The sequence below is a fragment of the Musca vetustissima genome, unplaced genomic scaffold (assembly GCF_032173495.1).
Source record: "Musca vetustissima isolate MV318-11 ecotype Yass unplaced genomic scaffold, APGP_CSIRO_Mvet_v1 utg21637, whole genome shotgun sequence".
Classification (NCBI taxonomy): domain Eukaryota; kingdom Metazoa; phylum Arthropoda; class Insecta; order Diptera; family Muscidae; genus Musca; species Musca vetustissima.
In genome coordinates this window covers 107088-134814 of record NW_026885325.1, presented here as the reverse complement: position 1 = coordinate 134814, position 27727 = coordinate 107088, and the positions used below count along the sequence as shown (strand labels likewise).

At 34.6% G+C, this 27727-nt stretch overlaps 8 protein-coding genes across 9 annotated transcripts in view; 5 read left to right on the top strand and 3 right to left on the bottom strand.

Moving 5' to 3' along the window:
* Window positions 1–27727, top strand: part of LOC133332524 (26S proteasome regulatory subunit 8) — a 272100-nt gene that overhangs the window by 231330 nt on the left and 13043 nt on the right. The window lies entirely within an intron of this gene.
* Window positions 1248–4568, top strand: LOC133332503 (double-stranded RNA-specific editase 1). Its single transcript, XM_061540904.1, has 4 exons — window positions 1248–1316; window positions 3355–3634; window positions 3703–4295; window positions 4368–4568. The coding sequence occupies exons 1-4, from the start codon at window positions 1248–1250 to the stop codon at window positions 4566–4568; spliced, it is 1143 nt and encodes a 380-aa protein (XP_061396888.1).
* LOC133332502 (nucleolar complex protein 4 homolog A) lies at window positions 6068–7896 on the bottom strand. Its single transcript, XM_061540902.1, has 5 exons — window positions 7762–7896; window positions 6925–7699; window positions 6522–6857; window positions 6261–6454; window positions 6068–6193 (listed from the first exon to the last, which is right to left on the bottom strand). The coding sequence occupies exons 1-5, from the start codon at window positions 7894–7896 to the stop codon at window positions 6068–6070; spliced, it is 1566 nt and encodes a 521-aa protein (XP_061396886.1).
* LOC133332522 (uncharacterized protein C1orf131) lies at window positions 8773–9321 on the top strand. The gene has a single exon (XM_061540922.1). It carries the CDS (start codon window positions 8773–8775, stop codon window positions 9319–9321), a length of 549 nt encoding a protein of 182 aa, XP_061396906.1.
* Window positions 10490–10777, top strand: LOC133332518 (uncharacterized). The gene has a single exon (XM_061540919.1). The coding sequence runs from the start codon at window positions 10490–10492 to the stop codon at window positions 10775–10777; it is 288 nt and encodes a 95-aa protein (XP_061396903.1).
* On the bottom strand, window positions 10942–12815 carry LOC133332515 (26S proteasome non-ATPase regulatory subunit 8). Its single transcript, XM_061540916.1, has 4 exons — window positions 12708–12815; window positions 12421–12596; window positions 11331–11538; window positions 10942–11260 (listed from the first exon to the last, which is right to left on the bottom strand). Exons 1-4 carry the CDS (start codon window positions 12813–12815, stop codon window positions 10955–10957), a joined length of 798 nt encoding a protein of 265 aa, XP_061396900.1. The 3' UTR covers window positions 10942–10954.
* Window positions 25388–26467, top strand: LOC133332501 (ribokinase). Its single transcript, XM_061540901.1, has 3 exons — window positions 25388–25452; window positions 25513–26061; window positions 26116–26467. Exons 1-3 carry the CDS (start codon window positions 25388–25390, stop codon window positions 26465–26467), a joined length of 966 nt encoding a protein of 321 aa, XP_061396885.1.
* LOC133332519 (translation machinery-associated protein 7 homolog) lies at window positions 26610–26818 on the bottom strand. Its single transcript, XM_061540920.1, has one exon. It carries the CDS (start codon window positions 26802–26804, stop codon window positions 26610–26612), a length of 195 nt encoding a protein of 64 aa, XP_061396904.1. The 5' UTR covers window positions 26805–26818.

Sequence of the window (27727 nt, the reverse complement as noted above, 5' to 3'; positions counted from 1 at the left end):
GTTTTACTTAAAACAATACATCATTTAATTCTATATATTTTTATTAAATAAATAACAAATATCACTTAATTAAAAAATATATTTGCCTTATTTTGCAATGTAACTTCAATGTAGATTGGAGATGGTGAACTTATTCTAACGCTGTTGTTGCAGTCTAATCAACGCAATGACAACCGACAAAGTAAAAAATCACACATTTTGCTTAAATAATACATAATTTTATTTAATACAATACATTTCTATTTATACAATTAATTAAAAAATAGATTTGCCTTAATTTGCCATGTTAATATCAAAATATTTTCATAGCAGATTGATTGAGTGGTGAACGCATTCTAACGCCGTTGTTGTAATTTGATCACATTGTCCATTAAATATTTCCCATTCTATATCTTAATTTTTTTAACATAATACACAAATTATGCTATTTATAGTTATATTATTTGTTAATACATATTAACATCGTTTTTACACAATAAGTTCAGTCATGTCTTTTTAGCAAAATCATCGCCGTCATTGTAACCATGGAGAGGGTAAGAGTCTAAACGCAACCATAGAGTCTAGAGTCAGCGACAGCCCTTTGCCGTGTGTTTCTTATAGGCAACGGGAAATCGCGACGGCTGACGTTCTCGTCTAGCGGCTTGACGCTAGAATAGATTTTATTCATTTTTGCTCAGCGTCATACTCAAATGTTCTCTCTTGCTCTCAGTTGAGTTGCCATATTTTAGGTAAAAATGAACAGTGCTACCAAATTTCAATGAGAATCTATATCAAAACATATGGCAGTGCTGTTAAAAAAACAAATATTTTCAAAGATTGTGGACGTTTTTTGAACGAATTAATAATAAAATGGAAGAAAAATAATTTTTTCAATAATTTTATCCAAGTTCCTTGACATTATTGTCTATTAAATAATAAATTGAATTTTGTTTGCACAACGTAAAATTTTCTGTCAGAAAATAAAAACAAATAATTGACATTTTGTGCCGCTAACGCCAACTCTTTCGTTTGGTTTTCACGCCGGCGAAAAAGTATGACGCTGACTCGTGACTCTCTGGTTGCGTTTAGACTCTAAATCAACGCCGTTAAATAATTTACGTAGGCATCTTCGGCTTTGCCTGCATTGACAAAATTGCATATAATTGTATTTATTTGTCACACGAACTGAAGAAGTTGTTGTGTGCAGACGTATCTCTATAATCAATTAACTATTTTCGTGTGTGTGAAAAAAAGTATTAACAAAAATCATGAATCGCAGACCTGGAAATCGTGGCAGACCAACACCAGCCAAGGCTTTTATCAGTGCCGACACCGGGGTAAGAAAAATAGAATTAAAAAAATATACTATATACAAAAAAAGAAGAAAACAAGTGTATTATACAATTTTATTTACAAATGTTATTAAGTTCTATGAAATGGAATTGTATATATATGAAGTGAAAAACCACAACAACTACAATTGTTAATTAGTCATTTCTTTTTTTTTATGATTTTTTGCAGCGAAAAAGTCTGTTTTATGGTTGAAAAAAAAAAATACGAAAGAAAAAAAGCCAAACCAAATTCTTAGACTTTTTTGCAATAATCTTTACAAGCGCTAAAATTTGTATGTATACTAGTAGGTTTCTATAACTAGAGAAAGGGAGGTTCTAGGTGAGCTAGCAAAAATCAAAAGAATATATGTGTATATATTTTTGTGTAATGCCCTAAAAACTTCCTTTTACTCAGTTATGTAAACTTAATATAAAAAAGGAGAGAAAGAAAGCACAATGAATTGTTTGTGGGAGGAGTGTGTTGTCCTCGTTGTTTGGTGGGCTAATAAAGTCCCCCCATAAATATTGTTGATTAGGATATGGAATCTTAGCGCTTTTGTGAATGATTATTGAAAAACGTTCTATGTGAACAATTGCTTAAATTATTAGTTTTGTGTTATATAGTTATGTACATTTTATTTTTGCTTAATGCTCAAACGTCAGAAAAAAAGGGGGCGACAAGAAGAAAAACAATTAATCTAAGGGTTAAAACAAATAATGGGTATTATTAATACACCAATCATCATGGGTATACCATACACAAATAGATTGAAGAGTAAAAAAAAACATGACATGTGTTAAATGTTTTTTTTTTTTACTTTTATTAATCATTGTGTTGAAAATTGTCATATCAAAGAAAAAATGCCTTTTTTTGTGTTTACCTGCAAAGTATTGGTTAATTGAGAGCGTGAGAGCGCCCCATTCACAATGACGTCTTGTGTTTGCCGGTATACACAAATATGCTGAGAGCACGGAGGAGGTACTACTGTCGCCGTTCGTTCTTTCTTTGAAAACAGAACGGGTTATTTTTTTCCCTTAATTTATTAAAATTGTGAAATTAATAAGACAATTAGTCACCAATTTAATAAGTATAACCGGTGGAATAAATAAAAAATAAATAAAAATCGGGTTTGATTTGTGTGGTGCGACGATCCATGATGAGTGTGTGTATGTATCCATAGTTTGACAAGGGTAATTTTTTTATTGGCGAATGAATGGGGGGAATGCATTTTGTTGGGGTGGAAGTTGCGGAAGTAAATCAACCCCCTCCCCCAGCCTGGTATTTCCTGCAGAGGCTAATAAAAATTACCCCGAAGCCATTGGGAATTACATTGCTGCCATGTTTCCAAGAAAAACAGGAAATTACAAATGATGTTTATAACATGTGTTCTAATACACGGTTTACATTCCTTTGTAATTCTTTGATTTTTGGTGACATTTCATCTAAAAGTGTTTTGAGGGATGAATTTCAAAATATTTCCCGAAAAAAATCTTACAAAACAAATTTATATGAAATGAAAATGAATGTTTAAGCAATTTTCAAGAACAATTTAAATATTTTTTTTTAATGAAAAACGTTTGGGTTTTTAGCTGTAGAAATGTCCATAGCTATTGCTAAACTAAAGTTTTAGTATGCATTAAAAAAAAAAAAGAAAAACGCCAAAATATGGTGATGAGATGATGATGATGAAACCAGCGATGATGATGATAATGGACTGTGAGTGTGGTGGAGGTTATGGCCCAATGCATTATTTTTATTTGGTGTCCTCCAGCAAAAACAAAAAAAGTTGTACACTTAACGCGACATCACATCCGTGAATTGTTGTCATCAAGGTTAGAGAGTGAGTGAGACGATCCGATCGCATACTAATAATGGTGTTCAAAATTTGTGTTTTATTGGGTAATTTGTTTTTCTTAAATACACAAACATTTTTTTTAAACCTGAAATATTTTCCACAGCAAAATTTTTATCATTGTAATTTTTTTTATTAATATTTCTCCCCAATCTCTATATTATTCAAAATTTATTTTTATAAAAATATAGGAAGCCTATAATACCCCAATTAAAGCTGCTCCTGTAGCACAGCAAGCGACACCAGCAGCAACACCAGTCCCAGCTCCAGTCCAAACCCTCAAAAAAGAACAAGCTACACCACAACAACAACAACCGCAACAGGAACCGGAGCAGGAATTCGATAATACTGAGAATGTTGAGGGTAATCCCTTTAAGGATAATGATGCCGAATTGGATGTCTCGGGATTGGTTGATGAAAATGGCAAAGTTAAATTCAAGAAAATCTTTGCTGTACGCAAGAAGTCTTCAGGTAAATATTGATGATTTGATAAAATTAATAACAGACGGCATATTCATTTACATTTCCCCATCTTCCAGTTCGCACCCGTGAGAAGCGTATACGCCAAAATCGCCGTTTACGCAAAACTCTTGTACCCAAAAATGCCCTTATGGCCCTAAATGAACTGAAAGGCGTTTCGGTTGGAGATTTTGTCATTAACTCCAATCCAAATGGTGGCTTTATTGCCTTAGTCACATGCAATAACAATCAATATGAGGGACGTGGCATATCCAAAACTGCCGCCAAGAACAGTGCCTGTGAAAAGGCTTTGCGAGATTATATTATTGCCAAGATGCGTCAACGGCCACGTAAAATCTCCAATGGCAGCAATAATCCCAATGCCATGGATACCAGCGATGCTGATGGCAATGACCCAGCTGCCGCCGACGAGACCGAAGATGTACCCATGGTAAATTTGGCCTCATTTGCCATTTACAAACTATTCTCGGAATGGGAAAGTGAAGGATTTGTTATACCTGAAATGCATCCTGCATCGGCTGGTGGTGGCGGTAATATCAGTGACAATGAAAGTATGTCGGGCGGTGCCGTCAAGGAACCCAAAAAGCCACCAATTCGCACAGAATTGCCACCCAACTGGGAGGCAATGCATCCAGCCTCACTTTTGTGTTTCGTAAGTTGAAAAGAAAAAATTAAAAAAAAAATTGGAAGAAAATTTAAATCCCCTTGTTGTCTTGTTTTACAGATGCGTCCCGGTGTTACCTATCAAGATAAAGGCACAAGTGGCGAAAAGCCAAATATTATGACCACATTGGCCATAACCGTAGACAATCAAGAGTTTGAGGCTAGCGGACGTTCAAAGAAAATTGCCCGTCGCAATGTGGCAGCCATTGCCTGCAATACTCTATTCAACACAAATTATGATGAGGAAATGAAAACTGAATAAATTTACCTAGCCCCCATATTTAGTTTGTAAGCATTTTTAGACATTACAAAAACAAAACCAATCCCCCTTAACAAAACACAGACACACGCATCCTAGTTCATATTACCTATAAACAAAATACGGTTTAAACACGATGATGATGATTCTCAAAAACCTGTATTTATTTTTTTAGTTTTAGAGTTTATATTCCATGTCTATATTATTTGACAATGACGAGACGACGACATATGGTCCTGTGTATTTCTCTACTATTTTTTTTTCTTCTAGTATGGATTATATAAATTGGAAAAAAATAAACTAAACATACAGACAAAAATTGATTAAAAACTAAAAAAAGTTTTATTATTTAAATTAGAAACATATGTATTTATATATGGAACGAATAATGGATCATCTTTTGGTCGTATTAGGTGACATCAATTTTTTTAGTCCGAAGAGGAGACATTTTTTGATCCAAAAAAACTAATTTTTCCTTTATGATTCGAATTGGATGAAATTTAGCAGAGGCCACTAATTTGGCCCAAGGACGAACCCTATTCAAATTGGTGAAAATCAGTTCAGATTTTAGATATAGCTCCCATATGTATTTTCGTCCAAAGATCTAAAACTTGACCGATCGGCACAAAATTTTGCAAAACAAATTGATATTAGTATATCCTATAGTGTATAATTTCGTCGACCTAAAACTTGACCGTTCGGCACAAAATTTTGCAAAACGAATTGATATAAGTATAGCCTATAGTGTGTTAATTTTTGTTGAATTTAGATATAGCTCCCATGACATTTTCGTCCGATTTCAGGTAAATTTTACACCAAAGACCCAAATTTTGGCTGATCGGCACAAAATTTTGAAGACGACTTGATATTAGTATAGTGTCAATTTTTTTTAAATCGGTTAATATTTAGATGTAGCTCCCATATATATAGTTTCGTCCGATTTTAGGTAAATGGTGCACCAAAGACCTAAAACTTGAGCGATTGGCACAAAATTTTCAAAACGAATTGATATTAGTATAGCTTATAGTGTGTTAAGTTTTGTTGAAATTGGTTCAGATTTAGATATAGCTTCCATATATAATTGTGTAGATTGAGTTTAGAATGATGTGTGCTAAGTTTTGTTGAAATCGGTTCAGATTTAGATATAGCTCCCATGTATATTTTCGTCCGATTTCAGGTAAATGGTGCATCAAAGCCTCTACATTTGTTTCGATTTACACCAAATTGTGTATATCGTATTAAATTAGGTGTAGAACGATGTTTTCTAAATTTTGTTGAAATCGGTTTAGATTTAGATGTAGCGCCCATGTATATCTTCGTCCGATTCTAGGTAAATGGTACACCAAAGACCCTAAATTTGCCCGATCTGCACAAAATTTTGCAAAACGTATCGATGCTAGTATAGACTATCGATATACTTCTCATATATATATAGCTTTATTTTATTGTCCATTAATAAGGCCCCCATTAGAATTTTTGTTTTCAATTTTTATTTTATTGTTTTAAATTAGACTCCAATGTCTTTGCAATTGATCATTTTTGGGTAGGAACAATGTTTCCGGCTTCTCAAAAGCCAAAGCATACTGTTGCTGTTTGGATTTCTTTGTGGTGATTTCTTGTTCAAATATCTGCAGCGAAATGAATAAATAAAAACAATGATAATTGTGTATGGGATTTGAATTCAATGTTACTTACATCTTCTTCCTTAACTTCCAATATTTCTGATAAATCCCATTCCAGCTTTGGCAATGGTTGTGCTATAAAACGAGCTGCTGTCGCCACTGATGGTATGGCATGTTTCTGCAAAGCGACAATTTCCCACAATGAACTATCGATGGCATTCGATTTGACGGGATCACGTTCATGCATTTGATATGGATCTGTGGATACTGTGGGACCAAGAAAAAACCACGACAATAAATATTTATTAAAAAATAAAAATATTTAAAGAAATACCTTCCAGAGCTTGTGTGGCACATATTAAACGTTTCAAACCCAAATGACGCAGCAATAGATTACCAATAAATTGCAACATTATTACGGTGTCCTGTGGTGGTGCTATTAAACTTAAACGTGCCAAACGTTTGACGAATGCGGCCACCAGATTTTCCGGTAAGTGTGTCGATGACAAAAATATATCGGCCAAATAGAAGAGGCGAGCCTTATATTTGGTATGGAAAATATCCGGTTCGAACATGGAGTAGAGTTTTTCATAGACATTGGGATAGGTGATATTGTGTTTTTGGATTAACGTAAATACACCCTGCAAAGCCAATAATGAGACAGGACCACCTGTGTAGAATAAAAGAAAAAAATAATAAATCTTTGAACTAAGTTTTTTTGGAAATTGGTCACTTACCACAATCCAAAGAATCCATAAGGAAATCCGTTAACAATACGGGCTTCTCCAAATGTGACAACACACACTCCAGCAACACAATTAACATTTGCCTATGTATGGCTTCGCCCAGGTTTGGCTCCAACCATGTCATAATATTATTCCAAATACGATTAATGTGTTTGCGAGTGGTCGAATACTCAAATTTCTCCGTTTCGGGAGCATCTTCTGTCAGCGGTACAAATAATTTGGCATTGTCCTGAACAGCCTTGTTCAAGGGTATGGCATTTAATAAATGCAAACAATTAAGAGCGACATTTTCATTTTGTGTCATTGATTTCTTAACCATCGATGATAGGATAAACCATGAGTTCTGCACAATATCCAAATATTCGGAAAATTCTTTAAAACTTGATAAGAGGGGTTGTATCGAACGCTTCTCGGTTAGAACTTTTTCTATGATGCTGCGTAAACGTTTGCGTGGAAAATGTAATGGTTCTTCATCGACATTTATGGGATATTTTCCTTCGGCCGCCAGAAGTTTCATACAGGAGATTAAAGCCTGTGAACTGTCTTGTGATTTTTCACAATTTTCGATGGCGCTTAGCATTAGGTTCCATGTCTCTTCGTAACGTTCTCTTAACCAATCACGATATTTTGTTTCGGCTTCAGATTCCAGGGGCTGCTTGGCATTACCTCCACCCACAAACATTTCTTTACGTTTTAGCAATTGGGTGAAAACAACTTCCAGGGTGAGCAGGGCTGGGGTCAAGGCATCTTTCTTTTTAATGGCATTCTGTGAGAAGAAATTAAAACTGCGTCAGTTTCCAATATTTATAATGAGTAGCCTTTACTTACATCCAAATAATGTATGATCTCTTCCAAATTTTTTGATTTGACTTTACTGTTTAGGAAATCGTTTGCTTTTGCCCTCAGTTCCTTGGATATTTTACTCTTAAGTGTGCTGGCAGCTGGTGTTTCAGTTGGAGCCATTTTTTCTTAGAGATATTTCAATATTTTCTTTTAAAAATTGTAAATTTTATAAATTCTGCATGCACGCCAATACAAGATAATACAAAACTAAAATGAAAACAAACACATGTGAGAAATGTAAACACATGGGCAGAGTTGGGGAAAATTAACTCACCACACTGGAGAAAACGTACACCATTTGGTTTTTGTTCAAAAATCTAAGGTTTGTGTACATTTTTTCTTTTTACATAAAATATAAACTATATATATATATATATTAAGTCCCTTAATATTAATAATTTAATATATATTTTTAATTATTTTTGCTCATTATATGTAATAAGGTAACATGTTTTTACGATACGTTACGTCTAATCAATGCTAGCTATCTGTTTTTTGTTCAAAAATCTGGGTTTTGTGTACATTTTTTTATTTTTACATTAAATATATATAATATTTTTATTAATTTAATGCATTCATATTATTAAATCAACATATGTTTTACGATACGTTGCGACTAATCAATACCTACTGTCTGCCATATGTTTCTAAATGGTGAGTATGAAGCGCTCAATTAGAAGTGAGAGAGAGAGAAAGAGTTTGTTTTATTTTCATTGTGGCAAAGAACATAACTTTTGTTAGTTTATTTAAAAATTTACTATTATTTTAATAAGAAATTATATTATTTTTTTTAAATAAAAGCAAAAGAGTTCCTATAGGTGATTAAAAACCCAGTGGAATTGTGCAAATCTTCCCACATTGACAAATCAAAACAAATAGCCGAGAAGGAGAGCCACCACATGTCAGGCTATTTACAAAAGGAACAACAACAATAGAAAACAAACTAAAAGTCATAAAAGAATTTAATAATAAACTAATAAATATATTTAAAAAAATATGACTTCCACATCCTTCGAACCGGTGCTAACCAAAGCCGCATTGGCCTTACGAAATAAACAACAAAAACCGGAATTCAAAGCATTGGTATTTGAGGAGCCCAAACCCACAACAACTGAAGATGGAGGAGCACCCCCCACTGATACCAAGAAGAAGAAAAAACGTCCCTCGGACGACGAGGTGAAACCCGATGAAAATGAATTTGATATTAAAAAGGCCCGCCATGAAATTCTCAACTTTGCCATGAATAATCAGCGGGTACAAAAAAATCAAAAGAAAATGAAAATATTCCAAATGGTTCAGCTGGGTGCCAAACCAAAGAAATCCTATAAAAACTATAAGGAACTATTGGATGAAAGGCGGCGTCTAAAGGACATTCGTGAGGAGCGTAAAAAATTCCATCAATTGGGTAAAAATCAAACGGGTGCAGCATCGGTTAAATGTCGCAGCAAAACGAAAATTGAAAAGCAATCGAAGAAAAGGGCACCCGTATCGGCTATCGATCAACATTATGGCAAAGTTAATCCTAAGCTCAAGAAAAGGAAATGAATAAATTTTAGTAAAAAGAAAAAAACTGTTGGCTTTTCATTTTCATCAAGGTTATTCTATATTTTATCATATATCTCGGGTCAGGTATCTCCGGGGTGGAAAATTCTTAATATACAGGTCCATATTTAGCTTAAGTTGAGGGCTTTAGGACTGGAATTCTGATATTTTTGCCATATGTAGGTCAAGTCTCTCTGATCATGAAAATATATGACTCATGGAGGAAGTCCATACTTTCCAAGATATAGCCCTGTGAAATTTCGTTTTTTTATGTACATAACTTCGTCATTTGATAATAATTCAGAGGTGAGCTCCTTCTAAATTTCCATCCTATATATATATATATCAATTTCTATCCGATATGCCTATAATTAGGAACTTCGGTTTTTCAAAAACCTCCTTTTATACCATGAGGGACTTCGAGAACATTTTTCTTCCGCTAAATTTTAAACTTTTGGTAATCATTACTATGTGTGGACGCCAGTCCTATGTGGAACAGTAAAACAGAGAGTTTCTCTGGGTGGGGGATATCTGCGGAGTCACAGCTACCTATTATGAGCTAAAAAGAAGGCATAAGGTTCCCATGTCGCTTATCTGCGGCACTTAGGGCGTAGACAAGGTACTTGTTTTCATCTTATAAAGCGATAGGTCGGTATGTAATCAACTACGGGATGGCAGTGTAGTTCGCGAATATCAATGATATATATCAGAATTTCGACCGGGACACTATATCTCCTATTGACTTCCCCACCCATGTGATTAAGGTTGATCCATATAATATAAACATAGAAATCCAAAGAAAACGGCCTTTAAGGTATGTTTAGACTTCCACTTTCTTACGTCAAATATAATTCTCTGGATTTGTGAGCAGGATTAACGTGACGTATACGCAATGGAATTGACCTATGTTCCTCTATGAGGTTATATTTATACCCGATTTTGGGCACACGTCAAAATCAATCCGATTTTGTGCTAAAAATTTTATTTAAATCGCATTTATACAATCACATCCCTCTAAACATGCTATAACTTCAACAAACAGTGTTGTATTTGACACAACATATGTTTCCATTACCGTTGAACGAAGTATTTGTGTACAGCAGACTTTTTTGCGTAAGGTTACGTGATTTTTTTGTGTGTGGAATACTCGAGGAAACGCAAAAAAAGGAAAATGTTGCGAAACGTTCGTTCCTGCAATTCCCTATTGGTTCGCTGCTACTCCCAAGGTGCGGGAGCTGCAAAACCCACTGGTGGTGCCACAACCCCCAATGTTACAGGTCTTAGCTCGAATTGTGTAAAACCCACAAGCGGACCCGTCGGATTTATGGGTGCTTCGGCCGATAATCCCAACTACAAAGTTCCAGAATATTTCTCCTTCAATCGTTTTTCGTATCATGAAGCTGAAGTGGAAATGGCCAAATATCGTTGCCCCCAACCATCTGCCTTGAAAAAGAACTAAAGATGTATTGTTTTTGTTGTGAGATTTAAAGAAAAAACTTAAATAAAATTTAGAAACAAAAAACGATACAATGTGACAAGAAAAAAATATACAAAATTCGTTTTATTTATTTGTGTGTGGGTGTATGTGCAAATTTTATTTTTATGAACAATGGAAAAAAATACAAAATTTTATTTTTTAAACTATCATTTCTAATTCACGGGCATAGAATATAGCTTGCTCAGCCAATTCTACTGAGGGCAGTACTTCTTTAGGTTTAACCGATTTATCGACAAAATTGTAAACGCCATCGGCATCCAATTGCCAGTTGCGTTTAACACCAAAAGCCTTGACCTCGTCGATAGTTTTGAGATTTAGTCGTTTGGCAGCATCTTGAAGGGAAATTTTATCATAGGCCTTTTCAATGCAGCCAGCAATTTCATCACGCACTGTACACAGCAGAATGTCCATGAAATAACAATAGATTTCAGAGGGTACGGAACTCTGTGGTAAAGAATTTGAGCAATTTTTAATGACAATAAAATTATAAAAATTTAAAAGTGAAAAAATGTACCTTTGCTTGGAATATTTTATTATAACGTCCCTCCATAATGTATTGTTCCAAGGCCAGAATGGGTCCAATGTATTTATTGGTGTGTATTATTTCCGCCGACAATAATTCAAGTTCAGTATGGAATTCTGATACACGATTAACCGACAATAGGTATAAGAGATTTAATCCAAGCAGTTTAAACATATTTTCAGATTCACCAATTTGTTTCCTGCAATTAGAGAGACAATAAAAAAAAATTAATAATAATCCCTTAGTCTAGGTTTATACATGCAACTTTTGTAAGGAACTCTGTCACAAGGGGGAAGAAATTCAAAAGAGACATAAGGATCATAACAAAAAACAAATTAGAGAAAGTCCTTCCGATTCTGATTACAATATTTTTTATAGAACGGTTCCGAAGATACTCCAACATTTTTACAAATCATATGTGTGCATACTATTCAATAAACTTCTTGATAGTCTCTCTTTAACAAATTGTCGACCAGGACGGCATTCTGACAGGTCTGAAAACTCCAAGTATTCACGAACCACATAGGCACCGTATTGCCATAGACCGATCTATTGCTTTATAAAAGGTAAAGAATAAGGTCTTTTGAGTGACCCAAATGCCGGCAAACGATTTGAGGACCAAGTTTGAGGTAGTTTTTCTTTTCATTTATGCGCATATACGATTTTTTCAGCTGTCCATAGAAGTACCGTCCTTAAACTTCCCGACCGAAGACTTTCTGCTTAGAACAAAATTGTAAACTAGACTTGTACCCCAACAGGAATGGGTGTTTACCTTCTTCTACTGTGCGTCTATCATTTAATGTAATAACCTTCTTGCGATCAAAAAAATGCATGCTCTTGATTCAGACCACAAGGAATCACAAAAAAATCTGAAAATTTTTTTGAAACGTTTCTTACATTTAACCCGTTACGTGGCCATAGCTTACAGCCTTAAAATTTTAACATTTTTCTTTCAGAGTTAAGCAGGGTTTTTTACATTCGTTTTTTTTAGTGGTCCCCCTTCCAAAACGAATTGCATTTTTTTGTCCACCTGCAGCTGTCTTCCTCTTTGCATTTCCTTTCTTCATTCCAATTTACTTACTTGTAATCATAATAATAGCACTTCAATTGTGACATATAACGTTCGAATGCCGGAATATCTTTGGTAGCAACACTATATTCCACGGCAATTTCCAAAACATTGCGCGATAGAACCATTTCAGCCTTTGTGGAGGTAACATCTTTGGTGGGTAAAAATGCCAATTTTGTTAACGCTACCTACAACAAAATAAATCAATATTTAAAATAAATAATTTACAATTTACAATAAATTTGGTTTATAGGTTAAAAACTTCCATTTCCTAGCTGTTGTTGGGTTTTTGCACATACCTTCAATTGATCCAGCAATTGTCCACATTTCTTAAGATTTTGTGGTTTCTTTGACCATTCGGCATTTAATTCCTTAAATAAGGCTTCAACACTTTCCAATTGAGACATAATGGCTGTAGGCTAGTTTTCCTATTTGTTATTATTTTAAAAATGAAATTCCTTGAAGTTATTTCTTCTGTGCAAAAGGCAATGATTTGCAAATCAATGGTGATGTTGTTTTGTTTGGCCTGCTGTCAGTCTCTCACTCCCAGCTCGCTCGCTCTCTCCCTCTCTTGGTGCAAACAGTTGTCATTTGCTCTCTGTTTTTTTCAACCGTCATGTTTGTTTTGCTTCTTTGACAGCTGTCACAGTGACATTACGATTGGGGCGCCATTTTCGCCAATTTGATGCTGTCAAAATGACGCCATTTTCATTTTTTCTCTTCTGTCACACACAAAAATACTTTTGGCTGCCTGCCGTACGTACAAATTGAACTAAAAGCGTTGTTGGTCGTTCATTCGTTTACGTTGCAATTAAATAATATTTTCACTGTGTGTTTGCTGACAAGAAGTATGGAAATTCATTTTATATAAATAAAAATATTAATAAAATACCCACGAATCAAATAGAAATTCAAGTGATTTATTTAAGTGATATTATTTGTGTGTGAATAGCCAGCCAACCATCGAGTGAGCGAGCGAACGAGCGTCGTTGTGTCAAAAAAGAAAACGAAAGAAAGTAAAACAACACAGAAAAATATTATTAGCTGCTGCTGTACCCCATCGTCGTTGTAGTCGTTGCGTTTGTTCGCCCGCCTATATGTACCCTTTTTCAACGATTTGGTTAAGAATTTCGGTGGCCAGAAACCAAAAATTCATGTGAACAACTAAGAAAGTGACGCAGATTTTATTTAATTTAGCCAAAGTAAGTGAATTCCTTAGGCACCATTTATAGTGTTGTGAAAATTCCGCGCAATAGATATTAGTTCAGTACTTCTGGTGGTCGTAGACATTCAGATATTTGTGGTGTTCATATGCAGCACTGCATAGCTAGAGATATATACGTACGTACATAGACATGGCACAGCACGATTATTATGTGTTGCTTGCTTGTTTTTGACATTAATGCTTGCTTGCCTGTGGGTTATATCAGTACAGTAAATCAAAACAGATCAAGCTTTCAACAAAATATTTAATTTTAACAAAAATGGGTAATTGAATTTTGTTTCAAATTTCCATTTCCATCAAGGAAAATAGTGCAGATCTCTTAGTGATATTTATTTGGAATATATTTAGTGTATTCTCTATTTTGCTGCGGGAGGTGTAAAACTCCCGCCAATTTTTTTGGGGTATAAACTGTGTTGCCACATCAGTACAAACAACATGTATGCTTTCATTACATGAGGGTATTTTTGTTTGTTATGAATGTAATTTTTAAAATATTAGTTTTGATCCTTTTAGCATTGAAGGAAGTTAGACAGCATGGACGGACGGACAATTCATAAATATCTTTGGAAACTGTTAAAAAATTAATACCCATGGGGTCACGAAGGTACTACCACCATGATACTACTATACTTTTCAGCATAAGTAGACTTGATATTCCTCCTTATGAACATTTTTACTAATTTCTTCCCGCCTTTCTTTCAGATCATATCATCATATGATTTTCCCAAATGTAAAAAATGCGTGTTGGCAAAAAATTGAATAAAACGACGGACATCAAGAAGAAAACTCGTTCCTGTGTAGTTCGTTTAGAGAGATTATCTCACGATTCATTTTCCCCCAACACCTCACCAACCAGCAATTCACGCCGATCCCTCAATTCATTACAACAACAACATCAAAAGAAAAAACAACAAAGTGCATCCCCCCAACAGTCATTGGAAAAAGTTGGAATGGTGGGAGTAACTCCCCGGCAACAACAAGCAACAGGAGGAATAAAATCAGCAGCGGCAGCCCAGACAAGAGAAGGAAGAAATTCAATTAAAACTGTTGCTCCCATTCAAAAGAGAATAACTGGCAATAGTCAACAACAACAAACTCCACAGCAACAACAACAACAACAGAAATCAACAGCAAACATGTCCGCATTACGTTCAAATCAAAAAATTCGTTCGGTACCAAAATCGATTAGTCGTGGTATTGCAAGGACAGCGGCAGCAGCATCAACACCAGCTTCATCCAAGGCGGCCACACCAGTCCGTGAAGAAACACCAACGCCCACAATTGCTGCTGGTCGTTCGCGACGAGCCATCAAACCCAATCCCAAATATGCCAGCGAAGATATGGTTACACCCAAAATGGTACGTAATGTTGGAGCAACACATGCCTCCGCTGCCAAAACACAGCAAGCCACAACAGCTGCAACGGCGGCCGATAAAAAAGGTCGCAAAAATTCAGTTTCCTCAGATGATTTTTATAATCGCAACTCAGAAGATGAATATGAAGAAGATGGTGATATGCAGAATCTTTACTCCCCTGCAGACACCAAGGGTGATAAGGCATATCGAGTTGATGACAAAGAAGAGTCTCTGGACTCGGATATATCCGAACTTGAGGAAGAGATAACAAAGCGTTCGGTGAAATCAAGAGGTAGACCGCGTCAAGCAATGGCGCAACAAAGTGGTCCTACAAATAAATCCAATAACCAACAGCATCAACAACAACAGACGTCTTCAGGAGGCGTCAAACGTTTGATTCAAACACCCGTACGAACTGTACCCACACAGCTACAGCAGTTACGGCGTTCCCTACAATCGGCCAATGCCCAGCGTAATCAGAATCTTTTAGCCGGTAGTGGAGCGCAAAAACGTAAACTGGCAGCGGTAAAGGATCCCAATGAAAGCGATGACAGCGATGATGATGGTGAAACGTACACAGTGGCCCGCAAACAAATGCTGGTAACCACCGCTTCGGGTCTTAAGTTGAGGATGCCGGTAAGGGATAATGCCAATACACCCATGGCCAATAAACAACAGCAACAGCGGATTGTAACTGGACAGAAATTAGCTGGCAGCAATGAGTTGTCATCTCGTTTATCCCTGAATGGTGGAAATCGTAGTCTTCACACCCAGCTCATTGATCGCAAGAAAATAATCGAGTCCAATAAATCAGCAACAAATGATACCGTGAATAACAACAACAGTAGGACAACAAATATCAAAACATTATCAAATAAACAAAATCAACAGGCGTCGTCCACGACGACGACGACATCATCTGCCGGTGTGGCAGGAAATAGACCTGCCAGACAAAACACCACCGTCACTGTCAATCAGAAGAATATATTGGGTTCAGGTGTTACAAACATAAATCGAGTGCCACGTACCAGCTCACCCAAACCGCCATTGTCTCGAAAGGAAGCTAGCAATAATAGCTCCTCCTCGAAGTTGACCAATTCAACATCAAGTACACAATCCGGCGGCGCTGCACAAAAGAAGTTATCAGGGCCTGGAACAAAACCCATTGATAAATTAAAATCTGCCTTGGCATCATCAGTGGCTTCGGCTTCATCATCATCATCAGCGGCTACCACAAGAGCTGCAAATAATAGTAAAAATGCATCCCCATCACAGTCTGGCGGTAAAGCAGCGGCAGCAGCATCAGCGGCTTCTACTCCAGTCCAGGAAGAGGAGGACAGTATTGCAATTGTAAATGATGACTCTCCAAACTCGACCATGGACGACTTTGAAACGATGCCCACATTTACCATTGTCAATGTCAACGATATCATCAACAAAAAGGGAGATGTTTTAATAACAAAGGCCAACAAAAACAACAGTGCCTCAACACCGACAGTTTTAGAATTCTCGGAAAGTATTAGCCTGGATGATGATGAAGATGTTGGCGGTGAGGGCGATGGGGAAGGTGATGGCGATGATGAAGAGGATGTGCAAGATGTAAATGTGGTTAGGCAAACAAGTCGAGGAAATAACAACAACAAACGGCAGCAGCTGGCCAATGCCAAGCTCAAGAAGTCATCACCACAAACGAACAAAGCTAGTGGGGTGGAATCGAAAAAGAAGTTACCTTTGGCACGTAGTAGTGGCGGTGACAACGGTACACCCATGGTAGCGAGACGACAACAACAACAACGGTCCATTAATAAACCATCACCACCAGCAGGACCAAAATCACATGCGAATGCCGCCAAGCCACCACAAATACTTAACCATCGTCTGGGTATGCGCAACAATGCCCGAATAACAGCAAAGACCACCAGCATAGCAACAGCAGCGACATCATCCAATCCCGATAAACCTGCACCACGTATTCTAAATGCCATGGTGGCGAAAAAGACCCAACCCGTCAAACCAATGATAACAAATCTGGACGATTCGGCTGAAGAAAGTTTCCCCCTATCACTGGACGAGGAAGAGACCGAGGATGAAGCTGAAAGCAAAACATATGGTCAACAGCAAAATACAGCCGAAAACGACAGTTCCCATTATCCCCTAATGGATATAGATGATACAGAGGATACTGAATCGCAAAATTCCGATCATGAGGAACCAACACCACCACCGCCACCCCCCACGAAAGCCTTAACCTCTAGAAGTCAACAACAACAATTGAATTCTTCGGGGGGCGGCAACACGGCCAAGAAATCGCCCTCACCAGCCCAAAGAAAGAAACGCCTGCCACAGAATACTCAGCAGACATCGCCACTGGCGGTGACCACTAATAAGAAGCGGATATTAACACCCATAGCGGCCAAGGAAAATTCACTGGCTGCCACAAATCAACAGGTGTCGGCGGCGGCGACCGACTCAAAATCCGCCTTGACATCACCCCAAATCACCCCGCAAACACGTAAACAACCACCCGAAAAGGTGGTCATATCGAAGCAGGGCGATAAAATCATAAAGAAAATAACCTGCTTCGAGACATGGTATGTCATCAATATGCCCGTCGAACCGAAACGGCCAACTTTGATCAAAAATCAATTGGATATGCCGTTGATAAATTTGGCCAATGTTGCCAAAAGTGTTCGCCTGCCCAACGATTTGTGGAATTGTAAGGTAACGTTATACGAACTCTCAGCCACCACATTGGCCAAGGGTACATTTGTCACCTACATGGGCGATTTGGATGAGTACAATATTAACGAAGAGGATCGTGGTAAATATCAGCCATCGTGTGTTATGTTCCGGCGGGCAATTGAAAATCGCCAACTATCACGTATGCCGTATGACCGGGCGGTGATTTTCAAAAACAAAACCTTCTCAACAAATATTGAGGGTAAGAATATAAGATTGGTTGGTGCACCCAGCATTATAGCCAGTGAACGGGATATAGAAATTCTATTGGAAATTGTCGATTCGCTGACGTTGCAAAGTGATTTTGTGGAATATGCCACAATATTGCAGTAAAATGGGAACAAGAAGAAAAGAAAATATCCAGCATCTTCGAGAGAGACAAGAGAAAATGCTCCCACACACAATGTATATCTCAATTCAAAGCCCTAGGCAAAAATTAATTATGTTTTTAAAAACATAAGTCATGTTTTTGTTGCGTTCGTCGTTAATCGCTCTGTGTCAAATAATTTTTTATTATTATATGATAGCATATACTATTATTTAAAATTTTTTTTTTTTTAAATTTCTGTTTATGAGATTTAGTATTGGAATCCAAACTTTATTTTCTTTAACTACCGGTTTTTGAAAAAATCTGTTTTAGACAGACAAAAAACAACAACAAAAAGAAATCAATGTGGACGGACGTTTTTTTACCTTTAGACAGACTATAGCAATAAGTTTAATTTTAAAGTTAGATTTAGATTAAAAAAAATAATAATTACTTAATAATAAATACACACAACAACAAGAATATGTAATTGAATTACGTAAATGTAAGAACTGTAAATTCTCTACAAACACAATCTATGAATATAATATTGTTAAAAAAAAATATTAATAATATAATAAAAAAGTATGTTGACTTTGTACTATTGTAATAATAATAATATTACCAATAACAATTAGTAATAGCTATAATAAAAAACAATTAATAATAACTAATGTATAAAACCAGCAACACGATGCTTACATTTGCAATGTAAACAACAACAAAAAAAATCTATAAGTTTTAATTTTGGCAACAATAATCCGACATTAGTTTCTTTTTTGATGCACACACAATTCAATTTAATAATATCTCTGAATAATAATAACAGACTTCATCTGTTTACAAAACTTATATACTAGTAATTATGTTTAATTAATGCAACAACAATAGTTTTAAGACTTTCTTTTTTTAGTTTACATATTTATGTAAATTATTATTACAACAAAACAAAAACCGAAAAAAAATTGTTGAACATTCATTTTATTTTCAATACTTTGCAATCGTTTTATTGACATCATCTATTTTTATTTTTTAGTTAATATATTAACATAATAATTATTTGCGTTTAGTATGTAATAATAATACCTAAAATATAAAAACAACATACACTAAGAGAATATAGATTTTTAAAAGAATTTGAAATTGTTTACCCCTGAAGTTTTATTTCTCTGTATAACATAAAACAAAAATAATTATTTACTTATGAACATATTTTTCTTAATAAAGAGTTTAACGGCTAACCAAAATTGGTTGTTTTATTTCATGTTTTAAGGCAATAATCTGGTAACTTTAATTGTGTACACTGAGAAAAATCATTCAGAGAATCTGTTGCAATTTAAAGTATCCTAGTCACATATCAATTTGTGGTATTAACTTGATGTTCAAAATCGAGTGTGGTAAACACTATGGAACCAGGGTTTGAATTTATGGCAGGTTTAAACAACCCCTGCATAACCCTGCGTTTACAAGGGACAGGACAGTCAAAGACAATTGAGTTCATGCATTATTTGTCAAAAAAGTAAAAACGGTGTTTGTGGTGTAGGCGAACAGACAATTCAAAAAATAATTCAGAAGTCATGAATGAAAATATTCATTATAATACAATATAATTATATAATTTTTCAATTTTTTTAATGTGCATTTCATCCATTTCGATCCACTTTTTTATATTTTTAATTATTTGTTTCTTTTTTTACTTCATGGCATAATTACAGAAGGTAGTCTTATTTGAGAATTTTACGATGGCAATCCTTTTTTAATGTGGAACTCATCTATCAATTTTAAATGATATGAAAAATAAATTCCATACAATTGTATGTATGTCAATCGGCATATTTTCAATAAATTAAACAAGTTATATTTTCTAAAGCTGAACATTGCTCTCAAGATATAACCATGGTTGTTACATCTTATATTTATAAGTTTTAGTGGCAGGGAATTTCAAAATATAATTATGCCATGTTTTTACATATCATACATTGTCTAGGTTCACTGTCTATGAAAAATTATAGACAATCACTAGATATTTGACAAATATATGAATTTATTGGTTAAAATGGTTTATATTTTTACTATTGTCTAACAAAAAAAAAACACACACACACACATTTGTAAACACCAGTAATGTGATTCTGTAACTACTTAAGGGATGTACACACAATGAGCTTAGTGAAAGTTTTGTCCAAATGTCGCTTGTGTATTCGTATGACTATTATGTCTGTTCTTTAGGGGGCATTAACTAACATATTCATGGTTGTTGGACAGTCCGTAATCAATTAAAAATCTTACATTACTTACTTTGTGTACTTACCTTTAATGACAGTATTTAATTATAATTAGGGCAATAATAAATTAATTATTAAAATAAAGTATTCACTAAATCGAATCGACTGGCAACAGGGTACCTAAAACGCTATTTACATTAGAACATTTTGCCGGATTAATCTCCTCTATGGGGATTTATTTGACTTATTTGTAATGGAATTAATTATTTAGATCTACTGGATTTAATAAATCCAATACAATGTAAATGTAATATTATAATCTATATAACGTTATAAACTATGTCGACTGTATGAGTTTGTTCAGGTAGGATATGTTGAGATGAATAAGAAATGCGTAACACTGTAGTGAAGGTAAAAAAAACTTCAGATATTTAGAAAAAACTTGAATCAGTCAGTATATGGCATGATATATAGCATGGTACAGGAGATATCGGATATAAGCACATCTCATATATAACAAAGATTATCATAATCACAGAGCCTTTTTACATCTCCTCAGTGTAAAATTAGTTTCATATAAGAAAAACACGAATAAGAAAAACACAGATATACAAAAAATTTGCCAAACACCAAAGCTGGCAAAGGTATTTGAAAACGTTTCATACATGGTACAATTATAAAAGGTAACAGCAAATCCCAGCTGATTTGATTCCAACGTAATACTAGTGTCAATATGAATTTGACAAATTATGTTTTTAAAAATCACCCAACAGGAAAATTGGGAACGCATACAATTTGAAATTGTTCTTTATTAATGTGCTCCCGTATTCAATTTACTCAATCTGCCTGCTGGGAAAGTTTGAGGAAGCAAATCTTTCTTGATGGAATTACTCGCTATTCCCAGCATTGTCATATATGTTACACATATATATGGAAATGGCTCAATTAAAGGAAAGACGTGGAAGCGATAGAAATATAAATTTGATGGATTTTCATTCATGTTTTTCAATTTTTATTTTGAGGATTCAAAAATATTCCATTTTCAAAATAAAAATAATTTGATGATAATTTGTTTGTTTGTTTACATTTTTCTGTCAAATGAGTTGACACTAGTAGAACTTACAACAACAAATTTCCATGTGGTTGTTGTATCGTTTTTTGTACAACAACACTTGCTGTTACCTTTTATTATTATACCATGCGTTTCATATAAGAAAATATGTAAGATTGTTGGCCAATTTATTTACATTGAAAATGTTCAAAGAAAAATAAAATACTTTGTCCTGATTTAGATTAGGCAAGTTTATTTGCGGCAATTTTTATCGTTCTCTTTTGAACATGCTTCATGCGTCTATACAAGGCAATTCGGTTTCAAATATATATTGTTACGTTCTTGGATTTTACTTAATCCCGTGTAGACGTTGTTTTATTTCCCGATACAATTCGTACCAAATAAAACGCGGGTTCTTTCGGATTACGATTATTACAATGATTTTATTCACACAACTTTACTTTGCACTTTACACGACGGTTTCAATTCGCGATCTGATTCACAACTGACTCACTGCCTTTCCATTTCCCCTATTTATATGAGCCTTGCTTGTAGCTACAGAAGTTTCTAGACGATCTGGTAACACCTAGATCACGAACAATCTACCAATGCAACAAACACACATACAAACTTACATTGAGTAAACAATAACAACAACACATACAAACTTACATTGAGTAAACAATAACAACAACACATACAAACTTACATTGAGTGAACAACAACAACAACACATACAAACTTACATTGAGTAAACAATAACAACAACACGAATACAGGCGAGGGGGTAACAAAGAAAGAGGAATGAAGCGATCATTAATGATGACGTTTAACAAGAATTGTACGTCAACAAAAAAATAGACAATGAAAGAGGAAATGGAAGGATGTAGAAAAATCTATACAGTAGTTGTTGTTGTGAAGTTATTCAAATAAACTGCGTAGTAGAAATTTACGTTACAATTCAAATTCTTAAATTAACGGAATTCATCTAAAGTAACTTAAATCTAAATTTATATTCGTAACAATATATTTTTTTACATTTTGTGACAATGTTCTGGATTGGTATTTCAAATTACTGACACTACAAACAAAATACACAAAACGAATTGCCAGAAAATTGTCGGTACGAGCAATTTTTTTCAATAGTACCAATTTAGATTAGGCGAGTTTACTTGCCGCAAGTCTTTGTTTGCCGGAGAGAGGGGCAAGGGGAATAGAAATGGAAAAAATTGCTCGTACCAACAATTTTCTGGCAGTTCGTTTTGTGTATTTTGTTTGTAGTGTCATTTCAGAAAAAAATAATTAAATTCAGAAAATATATGTTTGCAACCGAATTGCCTTGTATAGACGCATGAAGCAAGTTCAAAAGAGAACGATAAAAATTGCCGCAAGTAAACTCGCCTAATATAAATCAGGACATATCTATTCCCATTGCCCCTCTCTCCTACCATGGTACAATTATAAAAGGTAACAGCAAATCCCAGCTGATTTGATTCCAACGTAATACTAGTGTCAATATGAATTTGACAAATTATGTTTTTAAAAATCACCCAACGGGAAATTGGGAACGCATACAATTTGAAATTGTTCTTTATTAATGTGCTCCCGTATTCAATTTACTCAATCTGCCTGCTGGGAAAGTTTGAGGAAGCAAATCTTTCTTGAAGGAATTACTCGCTATTCCCAGCATTGTCATATGTGTTACACATATATATGGCAATGGCTCAATTAAAGGAAAGATGTGGAAGCGATAGAAATATAAATTTGATAGATTTTCATTCATGTTTTTCAATTTTTATTTTGAGGATTCGAAAATATTCCATTTTCAAAATAAAAATAATTTGATGATAATTTGTTTGTTTGTTTGTTTACATTTTTCTGTCAAATGAGTTGACACTAGTAGAACTTACAACAACAAATTTCCATGTGGTTGTTGTATCGTTTTTGTACAACAACACTTGCTGTTACCTTTTATTATTATACCATGCTCTCCTACAAACAAAGACTTGCCGCAAGTAAACTCGCCTAATCTAAATTGGGACTTTTTTAATTCTTTTTGAAAGAATATTATTATATGTATGGAGAAATATGCACCTATTTTTAGACAATCTGTGATCTGATTTTAATTTAGTACTTTTGTATTTTTATAAGCTGAATTCTTTTGTTTAATAAAATGTTCTCCTTAAAACATGCTTTCTTAAAACAGGCTTTCCTACTTTCTGAGGATTTATTTGACAAATATATATATATATATATATATATATCCGGTACAATGCCACTGAACACGTGTTGTGTGTACATTTCAAAGGAGAATGTTTGCATTTAAAATTTGAAAGCTGAAAGCTGTCAAAAACATAGTACAATTATACAATTTAGTGTAGCTTTTGTCAAAAAGGAGAAAATACACCTCTACCTTATGGGAAATAATGTCAAAATAAATGAAAACAAATGCAACAAGTCGTTCTGTTCATTTGACATGTTTTTAACATTTTACCAAAAACGCGAAAAAATAATGGAATGTCGGGCTTTCTTTTCAAAAACGAATATGATTTATATATTGATTCATTCATAAATCATACATCTATTCTTACGAATATTGTAAAATACATTATCAAAAAAATCGATTTTCGAATATATTTTAGTTCCGTTCCAAAATCTAAAAGATTCTACTAATTTTACAAGTTTTCCAACTTTTTACTCAAAAGCCGTTCCTGAACCCTTCTATTAAAATGTTCAACCAAATTGAAGGGAAAACAAAACAAAATGGCTTTCTCTTTGTAAACTTTTTACTCGAGAAATTTGGCCGAGTAAAAATTGCAAACAGGAAGGCCTACTTCTGATTGGCTGTTGTGTTGATTTTGAAGTATTGCCATCTAATTTTGGCATTTTTACTAGTTTTCCGTTCCAGAACATTTCGTATGATTTTGAACTTTGAGAGCAATTTTGACATTTTTCCATTTTACTAGTTTTACTATGAAATAAATTGTTTTCATTTCAAATTGCAAACAAATAATTTTGGCTCAAATTATAAATTTTGTATGCTTACTAACAAACATCAGCTGATCGGCATTTAGATCATGATTAAAGGTATGTGTATACAATTAGGGTGTATTTCTGGATTTCGTCAATCGAGTCGATTTAAAATCGTATATTTAAATGTACTTTAACGTAACCACTACTCAATGGAATTGACGTTTGAAATCGAATTTATTTGACATATATACAATTGAATTGAAAATTAAACCCACTGGGTTACAGAAATCTGGTACAATGTAAACGTACTATTACTTTCTTTTACTATACCATGGTTTAACTTGGAAAAATTTTGTAATGTAAATGTCATTTAAAAATGAGATTATAAGTTACAATTGTTCTGTTCCTGTGTTGCAAGAATCTACTATTTTTTTCGGTATCATAAAGGAACAAATGTTATCGTGGTAAAAATTGTAGATTCTTAGAGTAGTAGATTTTTTCTAATATTCTATTATGCTAATACAGACCATGCTAATATGATAAAGGTCGCATTTTTGTTGTTTTAAATTATAGTTATAACCGCTATACATCTAAAAAATGTAAATTTTTTCCTGCTATTACTTGTAATTGTGTATGGTAAATTGAGGTCGATTTAACAATTAAATCGAGATAACTTATTTTAGCACGATAAAAGTGGTAGTATAAACGCGCCTTTGAGATAGAATCGATTTCAAGCAAATGCTTGACCTTAATCTAGTAGATTTCATTTGATACAATGAATTTGAAATCCAAACAATTTCATAAATCTAAACATACTTTAATCAAACCACAACTTATTAGCATTTTCAAATTTAGTCGCACTTCATGGGTTATATTTTATTTTTTGTCCTAACTACATCTCAAAGTATTTTATTATAGTTTGAAGATAAGTCAAATAAAATGTTTAATTGGTTTTGCAAATATGTATATAGTATTTGCTCCTATTTTAAAATGCCAAGATAAGATTGGGGAAATATAAAAACAAAAATGCGAATAATCTCAGCTGATTTAGTTTGAAAGAAACATTCGCTGTGCGAGTACATTGGAACAATACAAGTCAACATAATGGGAGATGTTAAGAATTACGTTGATGTCTTAGTTTACGGTTCGGCTATTGTCGATTTTATTTGGTAAGGATATATCCTCCGATTTTTAATTGGTATTTATATTAAATAACAATTTTTTAAAAGCTATGTAGATCGCTTGCCCAAAGCCGGAGAAACAATACGTGGTCATAAATTTGAAAATGGATTCGGTGGCAAAGGAGCTAATCAGTGTGTTGCTGCTGCTCGGCTGGGTTCGAAATGTGCACTAATTGCCAAAGTGGGTACAGATACATGGGGTGAAAAATACCTGGAGAACTTGCAAAAGGAAGGCGTGAATACACGTCACGTGAAAATGTGCGTGGGACAAAGTACTGGAATTGCCCAAATTGCTGTATCAAATGACGGCGAAAATAACATCATTATTGTAACGGGGGCAAATGATTGCCTTGAGGCAAGTGATGTAAAGGAAGCCGAATATTTGTTTGATTCAGCCAAAGTGTTATTGTGCCAGTTGGAGACATCTGCTGTGGGCACTCTAGAAGCTCTTAAAAGATTTAAAGGAACATCTGTACTTAATGCTGCTCCTGCCATGGCAAACACACCCAAGGAATTACTGCAAGCGGCCACGATTTTATGTGTCAATGAAACTGAAGCGGCTTTAATGACCCAAGCTGAGGACATAAAAACACTAGAGTAAGTAAACCTAAACAATTCAATGATTTTCGAATTTAATTTCCGTAATATCAGACAGGCAAAGCTAGCTGCCATGAAACTAATGGAAATGGGAGCATCTACTGTAATTATAACACTGGGATCTCAGGGCGCAGTTTACTGCGAAAAATCTGATCCAGAGAAATTCTATCATGTTCCAGGACAAAAGGTGGACAAAGTTGTGGATACCACAGGTGCAGGTGATGCTTTTCTAGGAGCCTTAGCCTATCATATGGCCAAATACCCGGGAAAACCATTGCACCAACACATTGGATATGCCAACTTACAGGCATCCTACTCGGTTCAGTTCCCCGGCACCCAATCAAGCTTTCCAAATGCCCAAAGTGCCTTGCCGACATGTCCAGAATTTCCCTATCAAAGCATTTAAATACAAAATCCAGCCATTTTATGTTCAAAGACAAAAATAAAACAAGTCAATTTGTGTAAAAAAATTAAATTAAAAAAACCTTAAATTTTATTGTTAACTTTTAATTTGGTCAATGATGAAGGTTCACAATAATTTAGCCGAACTACTTTTTGCCAGACTTTTTAATACCGCCTCCAACCAAGGGTCCTTTTTGTGCTGCCTTCTGCTTGGCAGCTTCCAAAGCCTTTTGGGCCTCCTTTTGTCTCTGCTTGAAAGCAATGTCATCTTCGTCCAATTCTTTGGAATCCTTTTTGGGTGCCTTCAAAGGCTTTTTCTTGCCACCCTCACGACCAGACATATTTGAAAATTAAGACTGGAACGTAAATTGTAAAAAAATGCATTTAATTTCACATAGCTTCTAGAAAAGTATGCACGTTTTTCACGCGACAAATATAGAATTTCACAGATATGCACGGCACCTACCTAATCACACGCACAGTCGACTTAACTCTGAACAAAAAGTGTATGTAGCAAACAAAACCATGATTGGAAAATTTAGTAGTGTCTAATAGTTGTGTAAATGTAATGCTGTAATGAAGACGTATGTCAAATGTCATATATTACAGATTGATGAAAAATGCACAGAAACTATGGTACAATAATTAAAGGTAGGACAATTTGAGGTAATTGGAAAAAAAGCTACTACAAAACCATGATTGGAAAATTTAGTAGCGTCTAATAGTTGTGTAAATGTAATGCTGTAATGAAGACGTATGGCAAATGTCATATATTACAGATTGAGGAAAAATGCACAGAAACTATGGTACAATAATTAAAGGTAGGACAATTTGAGGTGATTGGAAAAAAGCTACTATGTAGGTAGTGGAATCTTCTGTAATATATAAAGAAGACATACACAACATGTGGTTGTGTTTATTTGCACTTTTTTTAACTTGTAAATTAACATTTTTTCTTACTGTGGCTTGTTATGCCAAAGTCATAGGCAAAATGTGTGACTGTGTGTATAATTTTTTGCACATATATTAAAACGGCATTAGAGGTTTTTACCGGGTTAACCTAAACTATGAGGATTTATTTAAAATGCATAGAATGGAAATGACAATTGAAAGCCACTGGTTAAACGAAATCCGGTCAATGTATCTGTACTATAAAACTCCTTGTACATTAGAACTTTTTTACCGGGTTAACCTACTTTATTATTTGACATATATGCAAAGGAAATGACACTTGAAACCCACTGGGTTAACTTTTAAATGTAAA